The 19059-nt window shown below is 37.2% G+C and overlaps 1 protein-coding gene and 1 pseudogene across 1 annotated transcript in view; one reads left to right on the forward strand and one right to left on the reverse strand.

Annotated features, from left to right (window-relative positions):
* Positions 1-19059, reverse strand: part of AMPH (amphiphysin) — a 201056-nt gene that overhangs the window by 53333 nt on the left and 128664 nt on the right. The window contains exons 4-7 of the mRNA XM_012809958.1: positions 17649-17743; positions 13851-13946; positions 3369-3476; positions 706-791 (exon numbers count right to left, since the gene is read on the reverse strand). Of these exons, the coding sequence (XP_012665412.1) occupies positions 706-791; positions 3369-3476; positions 13851-13946; positions 17649-17743 (385 nt within the window). The remainder of the gene's footprint in view (positions 1-705; positions 792-3368; positions 3477-13850; positions 13947-17648; positions 17744-19059) is intronic.
* LOC100943906 lies at positions 11115-11445 on the forward strand (annotated as a pseudogene).

The following is a 19059-nucleotide window of genomic DNA, read 5'->3' on the forward strand; positions in this document are numbered from 1 at the left end:
CCGTGGCATTACAGCTCACAGCAACCTCCAACTCCTGGGCTCAAGCGAGTCTCCTGCCTCCGCCTCCCAAGTAGCTGGGACCACAGGCGCCCACCGCAACGCCCGGCTACTTTTTTTGGTTGCAGCCATCGTTGTTGTTTGGTGGGTCCGGGCTGGGGATTCGAACCCACCACCTTAGGTGTACGTGGCTGGCGCCTTAGCTGGTTGAGCCATCCTCCAACAATCTTTAAGTGCTACCATGGGGTAGAAAAAATAGAACAAACTATAGGAAAAGCACTTAATTCGATAAGAAATGTAGAGTATCAGAGACAGAAGGCTAGATGAGTTCTCGGAATAAAGGGTGTTCCATGAAGAGCTAAAGGGGTATATTGTAAATTGAGGCCAGCTTTCCTAGTGCCTCTCCCTGAGATTTTGGTCTCCACTTGAGAAATACATCATGGGCTAACATTGCACCACCCAACATGGCAGCTGCTAACCACATGTGATATTTTTAATTTAAGTAAATTAAATTAAAATGTATCTCTTCAATTTATACTCACTATATTCCAAGGGCCCAATGACAAGAAGCTACCATAATGGAAATGTAGAGAACATTTCTACTGGACAGCACTGAATCATCACAGATAATAAAGACAAGCTAAGGAGTTTTCACTGTTCTTGACTTTGTAAAGGGGAAAAGTATAGTCTGTATAACAGCATTTTTACCTTGACCATAATGATGGTAATTCTTCTTGTAAGTCAACGTTAAACTCTTCAAACACTTTCTGTGCTTTCTGAAATTCCTCTTCAGCCTGAAAATAACATAACATATGTTTACACTAAAAACCAAGCTATTTCTATATACAATAACACCATTTAATATAAAACATAAGTAGCCTTATGCATCCTGGAAATACTTTGGGAAGGATAGATATTTGGTTAAAATACACACCATTTCTTAAAATTAAATATTAAGAAACTAAAACTGGAAACTAGATTGATTATAATGGTTGCTTTTGCAGTTTCTGGCTGGTTCATTTATTCTATAAAAATATGTGACTGCCTTCCATGTAGACTGTGTTGGATACTACACTGGACTCGCCTAAGAAATAGTCTAGTAGAAAGTCTAAACATTACAGGTGTATTTAAAAAAGAGACTTACAGTGTGTACAGAGTATATTACAGGGAAGATAGTACAGAGAAGAGAGGAGTTTTCACAAAGAGAAGGTGGTATTTTTACTGAATCTTAAAGAAATAGGAAACGTTTGCTAAAGTAGGAGTTGGAGTTGGGAAAGTCAGCGTGAAACGCAGGGGTGGAGTTCCTTGGGGTGGAATTCTAGCTCTCTCACTGTGTGGAATTGTCATATTGCCTTCCCTTTGTGCACCTCACAGGCTGTCATCAGTGTTAAGGCAAGGTATTACAAATGAGATGTTGAACGGGGTGCCTGGCATGAGTCCTCCCCTGTAGGACAGTTGCTAATGGGGCTGCTGAGGAGCTGACATGGAGGCCGTGGAGGCTCTGTCTTTGGTGTGTGTGAAAGGTGTAGAGGAGGGGAAGGGCAGACTGACAATTGATAAGCCTCGACAGGTAAGATATAGCCAAATTTTAAAGGCCGTAAATGCCAGGCTAAAATATTTAGAATTTTTTCTATAAGAAAGAGGAGCCATTAAAAGACTTAAGGAGAGACATGTCTACATATGCGATAGAGAAAGACCATTTAGGCAGCCAGTGCAGGCATAGGAAATGGCCAAACTGAAAAAAAAAAGGGTGTAATTAGTAGGTGACTTCAGTTAGTTGCCATCTGTAAGGTGATGACATACATAACAAAAGGTATTGAAAATGGGTTTTCCAAAAGAAAATTAATGTTATGCAAATCTAGCACACAAGTCTGTATTCTCTCTCTTTTTTTTTTTCTAGCATCTATCAGCACTTTATTTTTTTTCATTGCAGAATGACATTCTTTTTTTTTTATTAAATAATAACTATGTACATTAATGCAATTCTGGGGTACAGTGTGGTGTTTTCACATACAATTTGAAATATTTTCATCAAACTGCTTAACATAGCCTTCATGCCATTTTTTTAGTTATTGTGTTAAGACAATCACATTCTACTCTTAGAAAGATTCACTTGTACCCTTGTAAGATAAACCATAGAAGTGATCCCTCTAATCACCCTCTCTCCATCCATTTCCCTCTCCCTTCTCCCTCCCCTCTCCCCATACTCCTCTCCAACATACTTAGGCTGTTATTAGGTTATAGATTTCATATGAAAGATATAAATTAATTTCATAATAGAGCTGTGTACATTGGATAGTTTTTTTCCTATACCTGTGACACTTTCCTAAGAAGAATATTTTCCAGCTCCATCCATGTGAACATGAAGGACATAAAGTCTCCATCTTTCTTTATGGCTGCATAGTATTCTATGGTATATGGTGTACATATACCACAGTTTGTTGATCCATTCATGGATCGATGGGCACTTGGGCTTCTTCCATGACCTGGCAATTATGAATTGGGCTGCAATAAACATTCTGATACAAATATTTTTGTTGTAATGTGATTTTTGGTCTTTTGGGTATATACCTAATAAAGGAATTGCAGGATCAAAGGGCAGGTCTATTTTTAGTTCTCTAGGTGTTCTTTAGATGTCTTTTGAAAAGGAATGTATTAGTTTACATTCCCACCAGGAGTGTAGAAGTGTTCCCTTTTCTCCTCTGGTTTTGGGATTTTGTGATATGGGCTAATCTTACTGGAGTGAGGTGATATCTCAAAGTAGTTTTGATTTACATTTCTCTGATGATTAAGGATGGTGAGCATTTTTTCATATATCTGTAGGATATGCACCGATCTTCTTTAGAGAAATTTCTCTTCAAGTCCCTTGCCCACCCAGAGATGGGATCACTCGTTCTCTTCTTGCTAATATGTTTGAGTTCTCTATGGATTCTGGTTATTAACCCTTTGTCAGAGACATAACCTGAAAAAATCTTCTCCCATACAAGTCTGTATTCTCAATCCCAAGTTGTATTTGAGGATTTCAGCTTGAGTTTCCATCTGAATCTGCATTTCACCATCAAGCGTAGATCACAGACACATACGGAAGTACAGACACACATTACTTCCTTTGATCGTATAACACTGTAGGCAAAAGTTTATTCTGAGCAAAACGTGTGAGTCAGGGTCACCCTCTTGAACTCCACAATAACATAAAAAAAACTTTATTTTAATAAAAAATGATGGAAAGCAGTCCACAAGTGCCAGCTTTCAGTTTCAATTCTGCCTTGATTCCAACCTTCATCAAAAATGAAACATTTAATTTTAAAAAGCAGAGTTGTGACAAGTCATAAAACACGGTAAGCGGCATCTACCCTGAACTCACTCCTTACCTTAGAGATCCGACTCTCGTCCTTCCTCTTGGAGCTCTGCAGAGCTTCCAGATGGTGGCGGGCGCTGTCGTAGTCCACCAGCTTCCTGCTGCGCTTGGCGATGCGGTTCTGCCAACAGGGAAAACATGTGCTAAGAAAGAGACACAGTCACAGAGTCTCCTTTAGCTGCAAGATGCCAACAAGCTTTCTATGTCCAGAACAGCTGATGATCTTGACTGGGCATCAAGGTAACATCAGATTTTAGTAGACAGATGACTCCTAAAAATCGGACACACCTGCAATCTTTTGTACAGAAGTTATCAGATCACTATCTTCCTTTCTGATAACACTTAGGCCAACTACGTGGCACTGAAGACAGTGTTTGCAGTCAAAAACCTAAAAAATTCCAGAATTGCTTGTGAATAAACCTATACTGTTCATGATCCTCTACTCAAAATCTCTAAGTGCTCCATGTTAAAGACAGTGGAAAACAATATGAGATTTGGTTTTATAATTCTAATAATGCTCATATTAACGACAGTTCTATAAAACCAATTTACTTCCTAAGAAATCTCTTTTCCCCTGGTGTTTCACAATCCTCTCTGTTCATTAAAATCACTTGAACTAATGTGTCATTTTGGAATAGCTGGTGTTCAAGACACAGGGGAGACTGTTCTAATGGGCAAGCTCCTTTCCATGGGCCTCAACTGGATGCCATGAGAAAGTCTGGGAACATGACACTCCCTGGCAGTACAGGTGAGAATGAGCTGATCTATGGAGGCCAGTGAATTGGCATGAAGCCTTGCTCTACTCCACGAGCATTTTTCCTTGCAAAGCAAAAGCTCTTGGTTGCTTGAGGGAGCACAGAACCCTTCTGCCCACAGGGCTAGGTAGAGATCCACACTTCTGAAGGATGAGTCATAACAAACCACAATGTGGCTCTGAAGGCCTGGGAGGTTTAAAGAACCCTCTGGCCTCTAAGATACAGGTAAAGATAATTGCTACAGATGAAGAGTAGAAGAGAAAAATCTCAACTCATAGAATCTTCTCAGCCCCAAGAACTGACTCCTGTCAGAAGAGAGGTCTGTTCCCACTTGGGTAAGGGAAGGAAACTTTTGCCCAAGACTAACCACAGACATGAAGCAGGTTGGCCTAAGACAAGGCCAGGAAAGGATAAAAGGGAATAGCGCTGACTTCACTGTAAGCCTAATACTAAAAAACATGCACTAGCCGCCTGTCACTGGAGCAAGGGCAATGCCTGGGGAGAGACTCGCTCCACAACACAGGTGTGCAAGGGCAACTAAAATCTAATGGGGAGCAGGAAGACTGAGAAAAACTCTGGTACCCGAGGGCCCACCACATTTGAGTCAAAGAAGAAGCTAAAACCAGACTTTGACCCATGAGTCTGAAAACATGATATTAAAGATATTAGAATATAAATGCAGGGCATTAGCAGCCCAATTATTGAGGGGCTGTAGTGCCCTGAAAATAATAACAGTAACAACAAAACCCAAATCCAGCTCAGGTCCTAGCCTAGTTAGATTGATTCCAAACCTCACACTTATGGCCTGACAAAAAGGCATGCTAAGTTCTAGGCATAACTATTCTTTCAGTCTTCACTGTTGTATACACGACATCTGGCATTCATCCAAAAACTATGACATACACAAAAACAAAACTAAAATGACCCATGAGAAAAGATAAAACCATCAAGAGAAATAGACTCAGACGTGACCAGATATGAAAAGTAACAAACAAGAATTTTAAAATAACGTTAAAGTATCTAGTTTGAAAAAGTCAGCAATATACATAAATAGGGAATTTCGGCAGAGATATGGAAACTTTAATAGTCAAATGGAAAAGCCAGAAATTTAAAAAATTATATCAAAGAAGAAGAGCATCTTCAACGTACCACCAATCAGTAAACTCAAAAGAGCTGAGGAAATAAACAGTGCACTTGAAGACAGGTCAAAAGAAATCATTCCCATTACAACACAAAGACAAAAGAGTTGGAAAAAACCCACAGAGAATTGAGCATTCAAGACCTAGAATACAGTGTCAAATGGTCTAACATAATGTAATCGAAGTCTCAAAAAGAGATGAGAGGGAGAGATGAGAAATATTTAAAGAGTTAATGGTTTAGAATTTTACAAAATCATGAAGACATCAAAGTACAGACCCAGGAAACTCACAAAACCCCCAAAGGGAAAACTACCAAACAATACACTTTTTATACATCATAGTTAAGCTGCTTAAAATCAAGAATAAGGAAAAACATAAAGTAAAAGGCAAGAATTACAGCAGGCTAATCTTCAGAAACTATGCAAGCCAGAGCACATTGGAATGATATATTTAAAGCAATTTCTAAAATAAAAATGAATACAAATCTGTAAACTCCAAATTCTACATCTAGTGAAAGTATTTTCCAAGAGTGAAGATGCAATAAAAGGTTTATTTCAGACAAACAAAAGCTGAGGGAATTCTTTGCCAGAATAAGAACTTTAATAGCAACAGGAGCTACCCAGAGGAATGAGTACCAGTAATTATAAAAATTAAAGTAAATATATGAGACTTTGTTTCCTTACTTTTAATTGCATAGAAAGGTAACCAATCATTCACAGCAAAAACCAGAAACAAGGTATGGGATTTATCACAAATATAAATGAAAAATATTATCACAATGATACCACATAGGAAAGGAGGGAGAAACTCAAAGTGTAGGTATAAATTTGTGGTTCGACATGTAAGCTAAAGATGTATATTATGAATTCTAGGGCAACCACTAAACAAAAGTTAAATAAAAAAGCATAATTAACAAATTGTGTAAAATATACTGATTCCTTAACACCAAACTAAGCAATTCTGATTTAAGTAGTCTGAGGCAAGGCTTAGACATCTGTACTTTTAAAAAATCTCCCCAATAGTCCTCTCATACCCAGCTTGTCTAAGAATTAGAACTACTGCAGGAGGAGATGCCTTAAACACAGCTTATTTTTTATTGTAGGAAGAAGAAAACACACAGTAATAATATAAGTGTTCGTGGCCTACAAAGCATAGTCATAGCCCATGAATCCGCATAGCAACCCACTGCATTGAGTGTTGCAGGCAGGGCAGAGTGAAAGCCTTGAGGTGTGGTGAGCACTGTGTGCCTTTAAGGCGGAAAAGCTCATTATTTTTAGCAAACATCTAAACTGCTACCTTTAGAGAGGTCCTGTCCCTTGAAGCAGTGGCCTGTGTACTATACACAAACTCTCAGAAAGCAATTCTTTATGAACTTGCCTTCAGGCCTGGCTGCGCCTTTAATATCTTTCAAGTAGCAAATCTTGATCCCTCAAAAATGAATTTGATTTTTGAAAACATCCAAAATTCAATTACTTTTATATCTGGGAATATGGGTAGAAGAATGCATTGTGAAATCTTAATTTTATTCAAAAATTAGAGCAAAGTAAATAATGTGACTCATTTTCTTGTGTGACTGACAACTCAATTACAGAGCTGATAGCATACCATGGCTGAAGTGACTTTTTGAAGAACATAATTCATCTTGATGCATACATTTCTGTGTTAAGAAAACAAATCTAATTTCCTTACTTTTCTGATATTTGGGAAACTTGGAGGGAAAATTCAAATGCCCTAAAGAAGGGGAAATTTAACATACATTTGCTCTTTATTTTTTTTTTTTTTGGATCTGTACTGAACATATACAGACATTTTTTTCTTGTCATTATCCCCAAACAATACAAGATAATATCTATTTATATAGCATTTACATCATGTTACGCATTATAAGCAATCTAGAACATTTGCTTTTCAATAGAAAATTCTTTTTAAACACCTTATAGTATATTTAATCATATAAATTATAAATTTAATTAACACATCTTGATAAAAAATAAAAAAAATTTCTTGAGATTCTTACCATGCACTGAACTTCTGCAATTAAAAAATAATTTATTATATATTATTTTTAAAAATTCAACAATACTGCAATTTGGAATTCATTTTAGCACATTGCAGTAAACACATTTTAATTGCCCAGGCATAGCTGCCAAGATACAATCTAAACTACATTTTACAATAACTGCTCACAGCTGTAAGCCAGCCTGAGTTGGTGAGCATGCAGGCTGTCATTATAACATTGATTTTAGATGTCAAAGCTGCATAACAGTAACTGCAACACAGGGGTGCCCTGACAATCACAGCTGGAAAAGTCAAACATCATCCCCTCATGAGTGGTACTCCACAGCCCTCACTGATAGGCCACAGTAAATATTTGGAAATTTGCCTGAGGTTTTAATCGCACATGGCCTGTTGATTTTAATGGGAATCCAGGAAGTAAACTGTGTTTCATGTTTTGAAAATTCTCCACTCAGTATTTTTAATCGTAATCCTCATTTCTATCAATAACCCATTCATTACATAATCACTTAGCACTAATTTTATAAAGTGATAAAGTCTATACCTACTTTTAACTTCCATTTTCAGAGTAAAGGTACACAGAATAACTCAAGTCCATTTTCACAGAAAAAAAAAATCCTTCCAAATATTAAATACAAGTATCTGCACACTCTCCAATTCCAAATTGTCTTCTCGCCAAGTTAAACACCGCTATTTCCTTGTCATGTTACATGGTTTCAACAGTTCTCTATCTTGGTTGATAGCTCCAATTTTCTAAACGTGGATTGAGAGAAAGAGAGGAAGAATGATTTATTTCAGCCTCTTTCCATGATGCACATAAAGACTTGATATAAACTTCTCTTCAGGGTATCTAGCAAAAGACCAAGATGATGTTATTCTCAAGTCTCTAGATGGTTCCATAACTAGAAGATACAATGGATCCCCCCCAAATAACTGCTTAAGTAAATAAATGTTCTACTGGTTTCTTTGTCTTTCTGACTGAAGAGAAATAATAAACTGAAAAGACTAGCCAATATAATCTGAAATGATTTTATTTAAGTCTCTGTGTTACAACACAGGTACATGCATGCGTGAATGCATGTATGTGTCTGTGTCTTCTGAAAACATATTTTCCTAGAAATTATAACCAATTTCTAAATAATTATCTCTGGGCATTACAATGACAACTAGGATCTTTACATTTTCTTAATAACACAAATGTCTTCTCCAGTCAACCACATCCCTCATTGGCTTAGCTGAGTCATACTATGAATATATATCCCATGAACAATTTGGACAAATTTCAAGCTGTTTTGGAATTTTCAAAGACATAGTTTTTAATTTATGCTCTTCTGCTTTACTAAGTACTCTTCATTTTTTTAAGGGATTAAATTATCGTGCCATAGAGGTGATGTCAGCAAGTGGAGGAATAGGAAGCTACACAGTCTCCTTACCCTGATGGACACAAAAGTTTAACACCAACACATGGATCAATTTCCTTTGTGACAAATCCAGAAACTAGTTGAATGGACCCCGAACCTAAGACAAATGCAAATCCAACCCTATTGACGCCAACAAGAAAGAGGGAGATACTTTCTCACCATATCCTCTGCCCCCAGCTCAATGCCATACAATAGGGAAAGACTGCCACACTCCCAGCTCCTCACTGAAGAGTGAAGGAGTTGGACTGCACATCTGGCATCTCAATTTTTTTGGCTCTTACACAAGGTTGTGTCTTCTTTCTTGGCTTGCTCAGGGAACTGACATATATGGCATAAAGTAATCCCCTGGGGTCTACAGAAAACAAACAGCAGTTCAAACATACCTGCAGACACTTGCAACAGCCCCTGCCCTTGGTTTAGTTCAGAGCAGGCAAAAAGAAACAAACAAACAAAACACACTCTTAGGGAGAATTAATTACCATACAAGTAGTTGCCACAGCCAGTCCACTGAACTCAGAGAAAATAGAAAAACCCTAGATCCCACCTTCTGCCTGGGGAGGGAGCATCCAAGAATACAACCTTTTGGGAGGTTCCAAAGAAAATAACTTCAGTCTCGTTTGTCTCAGAGCAGTGACACCCAGAATTTTCTAAATGCCCTGGGGATTGCTAAGAACAACAACAAAGCAGCTGGAATCATAGAAAATTCTGATAGGTGTTCATAATCTATGAATGAGATGACTGGTGAGGGTCTTCTCCTGTATAGAGCTAGCATGTAAAGTTTTTAAAGGAGTGGCTATTTTTTCTAATGCACAGACACCAATACAGATAGTCAAGATGCTAAAATGAAGAAATAGGAAAATACGTTTGAAATAAAGGAATAAAATAATCTTCAAATATAGATCCTAATGAAATAGAGATATATTATTTCCCTGACAGAGAATTCAAAACTGTCACTGAGGTTAGGAGAAGAATATAAGAGTAAAGTGAGAATTTCAACAAAGAGATCAAAATACTAAAAAAAAAAAAAAAAAAACCCACCAAACAGAAACCATGGACCCAAAATATACAATAACTGAACTGAAAAATTCACTAGAGGTCTTGAAAAGCAGATTAGATCAAGCAGAAGAAAGGATTAGTAAATCCAAAGACAGATCATGGAAATTATTTTTTCAGAAGAGAAAAAAGAAAAACGAATAAAAAAGAGTGAAGAAAGCTTAAGGGGGATACCATCAAAGGATAATTAATGCATCAATTAATATGTTATGGGAATCCTAGAAGAACACATAATCCCACAACCACAGACAAAGATTATTCAAAGAAATAATGGTTGAAAGAAGTTCATCACCACTAGACCTTCCTTACAAAAAATGATACAAAGAGTTTTTTGACAGATCACAAGTTGGGTTGTAAAACAAGTCTTCACAAAACAAGAATAAAATCATCCCAAATATTTGTTCCAACCACAAGAGAAAGAAACTAAAAATCAAGAGCAAAAGGAAAATAGGAAAATTCAAAAATATGTGGATATTAAACAACATGCTTTGAACAACAATGGCTCAAAGAAGATAGCAAATGGTAAATTATAAAATATCTTAATACAAATTAAAAAAAATTCCACAACTTATAGATACAGCAAAAGAAGTACTAATAAGGGGTAGTGTAGTGATAAATGCCTACCTTAAAAAGAAAGATATCAAATGAACCACCTGGCATTACATCTAAAAAAACTAGAAAAAGAAGAACAAATTAAATCCAAACTGTCAGAAGGAAGGAAAAAATAAATGAAATAAAGCAAAACAGTAGAAAGAAAATGACACTAGAAGTTTGTTTTTTGAGCAGGTACAATTAAACGTTTAGCTAACTTAGTTAGGGGGAAAAAGACTCAAATAAAATCAGGAATGAAAGAGGAGACATTACAACCAATACCACAAAATAAAAAGGATCCTAAGAGACTAATAGAACAGTTATATGCCAGTGAAGTGAATAATGTAGGACAAGTAGATAAATTTCCAGAAACATACAACCATCTAAGATAGAATAATGAAGAAATAGAAAATCTAAACACACCCATAACTAACAAAGAGTTTGAATAGGCAATCAAAAACTTCCTACCCACTCTCCCAAAGAAGCCCAGGACCAGATGGCTTCACTGGCAAATTCTACCAAACATTTAAAGAAGAATGAATGCCAATCTTTCTCAAACTCTTCCAAAATGTTGTAGAACATTTCCAAATTCATTTTCCAAGGCCCTGATACCAAAGCAAGAGAATGATACCACAAGTAAAGAAAACTGCTTTCCCCAGCTGCCACCAAGGTGCTCCATCCTTCTGAGGAGGCTGAGGCCACAATGGGATGAGGCCATCTCTTCATCCCAAGACCAGCACCGTGCCCAGCAGCAGCGCTAGCTAGCCCCACACTCACCTGCGCTATGGCCTCTGTCTCCAAACTCAGTTGCATCTACTCGGCCCTCATTCTGCAGGATGATAAGGTGACAATCATGGAGGATAAGATCAATGCCTCATTAAAGCAGCTAGTGTAAATACTGAACGTGGCTTGGCCTGGCTTGTTTGCAAAGGTCCTAGCCAAGCACTCACTGGAAGCCTCATCTACAATGTAGGGGCTGGTGGACCTGCAGCTGGTGCCCTGGAGGCCCTGCCCCCACCATTGCTGCTGCCCCAGCTGAGGAGAAGTACATAGAAGCAAAGAAAGAAGAATCTGAGGAGTCGGATGATGACATGGGCTTTGGTCTTTTTGACTAAATTCCTTTCATAGTATGTTCAATAATAAATTGAACTCTTTGATGTGGAAAAAAAAAAGAAGAGAAAACTATCCTGATGAATATGGATGCAAAATAATTCAACAACATGCTAACAAACTAAATAGGATTCCTCCCTGGGATGCAAGGATGGTTCAACATACATAAATGTTCTATGCCATACTTACATGAGGAAAGAAGGAATCACATAATCATTTCAGTGTGAGACGGAAAAGTGATAAAATTTATTACTATCAGGGTGATATTTGCTTCATAGAATGTGCTGAGGAAGGTTCCTTCCTTCTCAATGTTTTAGAATAATTTCTGCATTATAGGTACAAGCTCTTCTTTGCAGATTTGATAGCAGACATTTGGATATGAATAGAAAACCAAGAGATGAAACCAGTCTCTTACTGCCATCTGATCTTTGATAAACCAAACAAAAGCATACACTGGGGAAAAGAATCCCTATTCACTGGATAACCACATGTAAAAAACTGAAACTGGACCCGTACCTTTCAGCACTCCCAAAATTTGATTCAAGACGGATAAAAGATTAAATCTAAGGCATGAAATGACAAAAATAGAAGATAAAAGAAAGTATGGGAAAAACTCTTGAGAAAGTTGGCCTGGAGAAAGATTTTATGAAGAAGACTTCATAAATTTGCCTCTATAGAGGCATTTGCCTCTATAATATATTTGAATGTCAAATAAGATAAATTTTTTAGAAAAGATATTTTTAGGTCCAGATGCAAATGAATTTGAAATACTAATATCTCAGTATTTCATTTTGAACTGTTGTAATTTGAACTGTTGCAAAAATAAATGGCACTCCCCAAACTAGGCATCTACCCAGAAGAAAAAATAATAATTTTATCATAAAGACATTTGCAATTTTATCATAAAGACATTAGACTGTTTATCACAGCTCAGTTTACAATTGCCAAGATGTGGACACAACATAACTGCCCATCGATCCAGGAATAGATTAATAAACTGTGGTATAAGTATACCATGGAGTACTATTCAGCCATAAGAAAATATGGTAATTTTACATCTTTTGTATTAACCTGGATAGAGTCAAAACACATTCTTAGTAAAGTACGAGAAGAATTAAAGCAAATATCCAATTTTATTTTGAAACCAGCAGATGATCCAATACACACCCACAAAAAAGAAAAACTCATTTCAAATTGGTGGGAGAGGGAACAGAGGAGAGATGGGGAGGGGTTGGGGTGCTCCCACCTAATGGAACACCTCTGGGTGCAGGACACAACGACAAGAGGGCCTCTACCTAAAAAGCTCAAATATTTTGACCCAGTTCTTCTACCCTCACATTAACCTGAAATCAATTAAACAAATAAACAAATTAAGTAAATCAAATTAAATAAACGAGTTAATTAAGTAAACCATATTTTTACACACACCCACAATAAATAAATAAATAAATAAAGTCTTTGCTATGAGTGTTGCTTGTTAGCCAAGAAACTTCACTATGTTTTATGGACAAGGCCAGTTCACATTCCTGCAGATAGTTTCCTGGTATGCGGTCATGACTGCAAAGGTCGGGAAAAGTGGAAGTATGTATCAGAAGACACCTAATAGGATACTCAAAGCAAATATTCACTGATGCTGGTTCATGGCCTTCTCACCCAATAGGCAGGACAGCACATGCCTGTCTTAACTAGAATTCCACATTCAGCAGAAAAACAACGGGGGTGGCCAGGGACAGACTTACAATTTTCTACATTCAACCTAAATAGTTTAACTGCGTATTTTCCTCCAGAGTGAATTCCAATAAACACTCAGTCCTTCAGTGTGCATTTGCCTCTATAATATATTTGAATGTCAAATAAGATAAATTTTTTAGAAAAGATATTTTTAGGTCCAGATGCAAATGAATTTGAAATACTAATATCTCAGTATTTCATTTTGAACTTGAAAATTGCAATGAGAGAAAAAATACCCAGGTGCACTATCAACAAGTGCAAAACAAACAGTAAACAAGCAAAGATCAGATTTTATGCTAAAATTTATAAGGAAGTTTCCCCTTTCCTTCTATTATTCTAATAGAAATCCTTGTCAAATACTATATAATGAAAAAGTTTGAATATAAAAAGTTAGAATTTTTGGTAGCTCTGATTTATGGCTTTATATTTATAGGTTAAAAAGACTTACACAGAGAAGAGAAAGCTGAAGCAGTTCACTAAAGTGGAAATGTGATTTCTGTAACTGCATTTCATTTCAAACTGACGGGAATAGTATAAAAATTCCATGCTTAAATAAATGAAAAGTTACCAGTTGTCTTTGATGTCAGCTTGAGGACTTTTAATTCTCCTTCTCTTGTCCATATTTCAGTAACTGTATGAGACCATTCAATTCTTACTTTATGAACACAGAGTAAAATACCTTTATGTCAGGAAATTGGCCCAGGTAGGTATCCAGTGTCAGCAAGGATCCATCCACTAGTTTTTGATGGAAGTCTTCCCACAGTACATCACATTTCTAAAAGAAAAAGCAAATTAGGCAGCTGGTGGATTATTTTAATTGGATACTCCTCACCAAACTTCTAAAAACTCTGAATCTGTAAAATCAGACAAGTAATACTTTCCCAGATATTAGATGTTAAAAATACAATAAAATCTTAATGCTATTCGGCCACTCATTCTAATTAATAATATAGGCTTGGTAAGAGCTTAATAAAAATCTACTTCTGATTCTACACTACTAAGGAACGTAGAAATGTCAAAAGATCTCCATATTCCTATGGATGGCCTCTGGGGCTAAGAGACAGAGAAGAACTCCACTGAAATAACGGCTTCTAACACAATCCATGAAATTAGATACCACCCTGGACTGAAACAAAAAACAATCCACTGCTTAAGCTTCCACAGGGGAAGGAGAAAAACGAGTCTTGTTAGCAAGGGCCTTAACCACTTAGAGGATCAACTATGATAAACACAATGAATTACTATTATTACAACTACTATTAACTACCATAACTATGTGAAGGCATGGATTCAACTCTTTATGTCAGTGTGTGTGTGTGTGTGTGTGTGTATGTGTGTGTATGTGTTTGTTTATGATGCACAAATAGTCATTTAATTCTCACAACAGTTTTATAAGAAAAGACTTATTATTGCCACCATATAGAAGAGAATACTGAAGTCCAGAGATGTCACATAACATGGCCATGATCATTCAGTAGATTAATGACAGACACAGGTTTCAACTCAGCTCTATCTCCTTGAATTCAAAGTCCATGAGCTAACTATTACAACAGGCTGTCTCAAAAGAGTAGGAGTCCTATCCCAGCTATGTGATTTTGGGAAACTGAACCTACCTGAAGTTGAAGTTCAATTTATCCAACTAAATGAATTGATTTATGTAATGTCCTTCACAGAATCACAGATAAATGGCAGGTGCTCAAGAATGTCATCTCTACATTTCTCTCACTTCTGAAAGAATCTTCTGCTTGTTCCCTAGTCTCTATGCTTTCATTCTTCTCAGGAATGGATCTTCCAGTTATACCTGGGCACTCCACCACTTAGGATAAGGACTCTCTTTCCCAGATTCCTTTGTATCCTGGTGTAGCCATGAGACTATGTTCTGGACAAGGAGACGTATTTTCAGGGAGGGAGTGATCTTGGTTACAAATCTCAGTTCAATAATTTTATGTAAGCCAAAAAAAAATGTAACTTCACCAAAAAGGCTCATCTTCTAATGTAAGTACACCCTATGAACATATAGTATTCAGTTTCTTCATCAGTAGAGGCCAGAGCTGCATCTGCATCTACGGATACCAAAAATCCTAGCAGCTACAAGTAGGATAACAGCCACTTTCTTTAAAAAAAAAAAAAATCACTCCTACATTGTCACATAATTAAAATAAATTAAAAAGTGTAATGATATTCTGAAAAGTTATTAACAAAGTTTCTATTATTTCAATGTAACCTGGTTCTTTGCACCCTCAAAGAATCCCCAATAATAATAAAAAATAAATAAATAAATATGACAATAACTACCTTAAAGAAAATTCTTTCTCTATGATGAATTTTTAGTAATACACAATTAATCAGAAATGTACAAAGTATTTAGCAACATGATGTTGAAACAATTGTTTTATACTGAAAGGGGAGAAGACACAATTACTTTATAATAGCATTTGAAAATGATGTGCACTGGCTGATTTTTTCAAATCCACACCCTGAAAGTTTTTGAAAGATGCAATATTGTCAATAAGAGCTTTCCTTATTTGATTGGAAGAAAAACCAGAGTATCCCATTTGATCCTGCAATCCCATTACTGGGCATCTCCCAGAAGAAAAAAAAACTCTTTTATCATAAGGACACTTGCACTAGATTGTTTATTGCAGCTCAATTTATAATCGCCAAAATGTGGAAACAGCCTAAATGCCCATCAACCCAGGAATGGACTAACAAGCTGTTGTATATGTATACGATGGAATACTATTCAGCCATTAAAAAGATGGAGATTTTACATCTTTTATATTAACCTGGATGTGGAAGTGGAACCCATTATTCTTAGTAAAGCATCACAAGAATGGAGAAGCAAGAATCCCACGTACTCAATTCTGATACGAGGATAATTACTGACCTAGTACACAGTGGAGGGGTTGAGAAAGGGGAGAGCCAAGAGAGGGAAGGAGGAACGGAGGGTGGGAGGTCACAGTGTGTGACACACCTTTGGGGAGAGAGACACAATTATAAGAGGGACTTTACCTAGCAAATGTGATCAATGTAACCTGGTTCTTTGTACCCTCAATGAATCCCAGGTAATAATAAAAATAAATAAAGGTGACAATAACGACCTTAAAAAAAAAAAAAACAAGCGCTTTACCCATGAATAAATCTGTTTTTAGCTTAGTTATAATGAGATTATGAAGATTAATGTCAGGATTGATCACATCTTCCTGCCCATACCACTCGGGTCAGAACTGTCATGGAGCAGCCTTGCACTCCACTCATAACCCATCTTTCTCAAGGTTGCAGAGATGTTCATCTCATCATGTTATGAGACCTTCCCCTGACCTCTGGCTGCCACATCTAAATTAGGTCTTCTGTGCCTAAATAAGTGGCAATAACTCAACTGAAGTAGTGGATATGACAAATAATTGCTCTTTGTTTTATCAAAGAACTTATATGTGAGAGAATCCTGGATGGCTGATGATCAATAATCATAACATGCACCAAGCACTGGCGAGGCAGATGACATACACACAGAGGCTATAAACGTGTTGTGAGCACATACAATTATTGTTTTTATTTCACAGATGAGGAAACTAAATCCCAAGAAGATTAAAGAACTGGTCTGGGCTGGTGCAGTGGCTCACACTTGTAATTCTAGCACTCTGGGAAGCCAAGATGGGTAGATTGCCTGAGCTCCAGATTCTTGCCTTAGCAAGAGCGAGACACGCCCCCCCCCATCTCTAATAAAAATAGAAAAATTAGCAGGACATTGTGGTAGGCACCTGTAGCTACTTGGGAGGCTGAGAATCACTTTCTCCCAGGAGTTAGAGATTTCTGTGAACTATGATGATGTCATGGCACTAAACCCAGGGCAACAAAACAAAACAAACAAAACAAACAAAAGAACTGGCCCACCATCACACAGAACTACTCTGACTCTGTGCCAGTCAGCTTTCCACAAAGCAGAAATACCGACTTGCTTACATCCTGCCAGCCACACGGTCCTCAGCTGGAAGTCTGACTTCAGATGTTAAGATATGTCTAGGGCCAAAACCCTCCTCAAGTCAAATGTTGTGAGTGGGTTGAATTTGCACTTGCCTCTAGACTGCAGATCAGTGGAGGGACCAGCTGGTGTTATAATGGGATGGGTGTGCTTACTGTGTGCAGTCAGTCAGTAGCAGGATGGGGGCAAAAGGTCAAGTTCAGACACAAAGCCATGCCATTACCCATTTCTCTAGAAATGAGTTGTTAAAACCTATACTGACAACAGAAAAATGATATTGTTATTTTAAAGAAATGACACACTTCTGCCCATGGTTTTATAGTCCTCTTCACTGTTCATGGTAAGTTCAGGATGATCAGAGAGCAGAAGACCTCACACCTCCTGTGTGTACTGTCTCCTTTCATGATTAAGACCATGAGGTATGAAGGGGGTCAAGGGGACAGGAGGAATGAGCAGGACTGAGTGCGACCCTTACAGAAGCCGCCTGGCTCTTACCTCGCCAACCATCTTCACATCTTCCCGCCCATACCAATCTGGTTCATAGACTTCATGCAATGACTCCGTGAGCTTCATTGAGGCCTCTTGCATGCCTGGTGTTGGAGAAAAACAACTCCTGTTACATGGAAATGGGTGATGAGTTGCTTCCCCATCCCATAAATTTTGAGTGAGGGAAAAACCTTTGGTACTTGCTAGATACTTAAAAAACAATTGGGAAGTCACAACTACTGCTCATACCCGTAGTCACATCTCTCTTTGCAGGTCTCAAGATTTATTACATTATGAATTTGCTATTATTCACATATTCGTGATATGTATATACAGGGTCTTCAAAAATCCCAACCAGTATCTTATTCCAAATATTAACCAGTAATAGTATGTCCTGTGATGCGTGCTATCCTTGGCTAAGTGGCATTAAGCATTATGACACTAAGCATACTGGTCCTTAAAACTGCAGCATTCCAAAAATAAAATTAGTGAACAGACCTATATCAAGTACTGAAATAGAATCAACTATAAGAAATCTCCCAAAAAAGAAGAGTCCAGGACCAGAGGGCTTCCCATCAGAATTCTACCAAACCTTTAAAGAGAAACTAGTACCTATATTACTTAACCTTTTCCAAAACATCAAAAAAGAAGGAATGCTTCCCAACACATTCTATGAAGCAAATATCACCCTGATCCCCAAATCAAGAAAGACCAAACAAGAAAAGAAAACTATAGACCAATATCTTTAATGAACATAGATGCAAAAATATTCAGTAAGAATCCTAGCAAACAGAATCCTGCAACACATCAAACGAATTATACACCATTAGCAAGTGGGTTTTATCCCAGGATCTCAAGGTTGGTTCAATATACATAAATCTATAAATATAATTCATCACATAAACAAACTAAAAACCAAAGACCATATGATTCTCTTAATTGATGCAGAAAAAGCTTTTGACAATATCCAGCATCCTTTCATGATCAGAACACTTAAGAAAATAGGTATAGAAGAGACTTTTCTTAAAGTGATAGAGGCCATCTACAGCAAACCCACAGCCAATATCATATTGAATGGAGTAAAATTGAAAGCATTTCCACTCAGATCAGAAACCAGGCAAGGTTACTCATTGTCCCCACTGCTTTTTAACATTGTAATGTAAGTCTTAGGCATCGCAGTCAGGCCAGAGAAGGCGATCAAGGGTATACAAATAGGGTCAGAGGAGATCAAACTCTCACTCTTCATAGATGATATGATTTTATACTTGGAAAACCCCAGGGACTCAACCACAAAACTCTTAGAAGTGATCAAAGAATACAGTAGCATCTCAAGATAGAAAATCAATATTCACAAATCAGTAGCTTTTATATATACCAACAATAGTCAAGCCAAAAAAACAGTCAAGGACTCTATACCATT

This window comes from Otolemur garnettii, unplaced genomic scaffold, assembly GCF_000181295.1.
Source record: "Otolemur garnettii isolate 467f Iridium unplaced genomic scaffold, OtoGar3 scaffold00119, whole genome shotgun sequence".
Taxonomy (NCBI): Eukaryota; Metazoa; Chordata; class Mammalia; order Primates; family Galagidae; genus Otolemur; species Otolemur garnettii.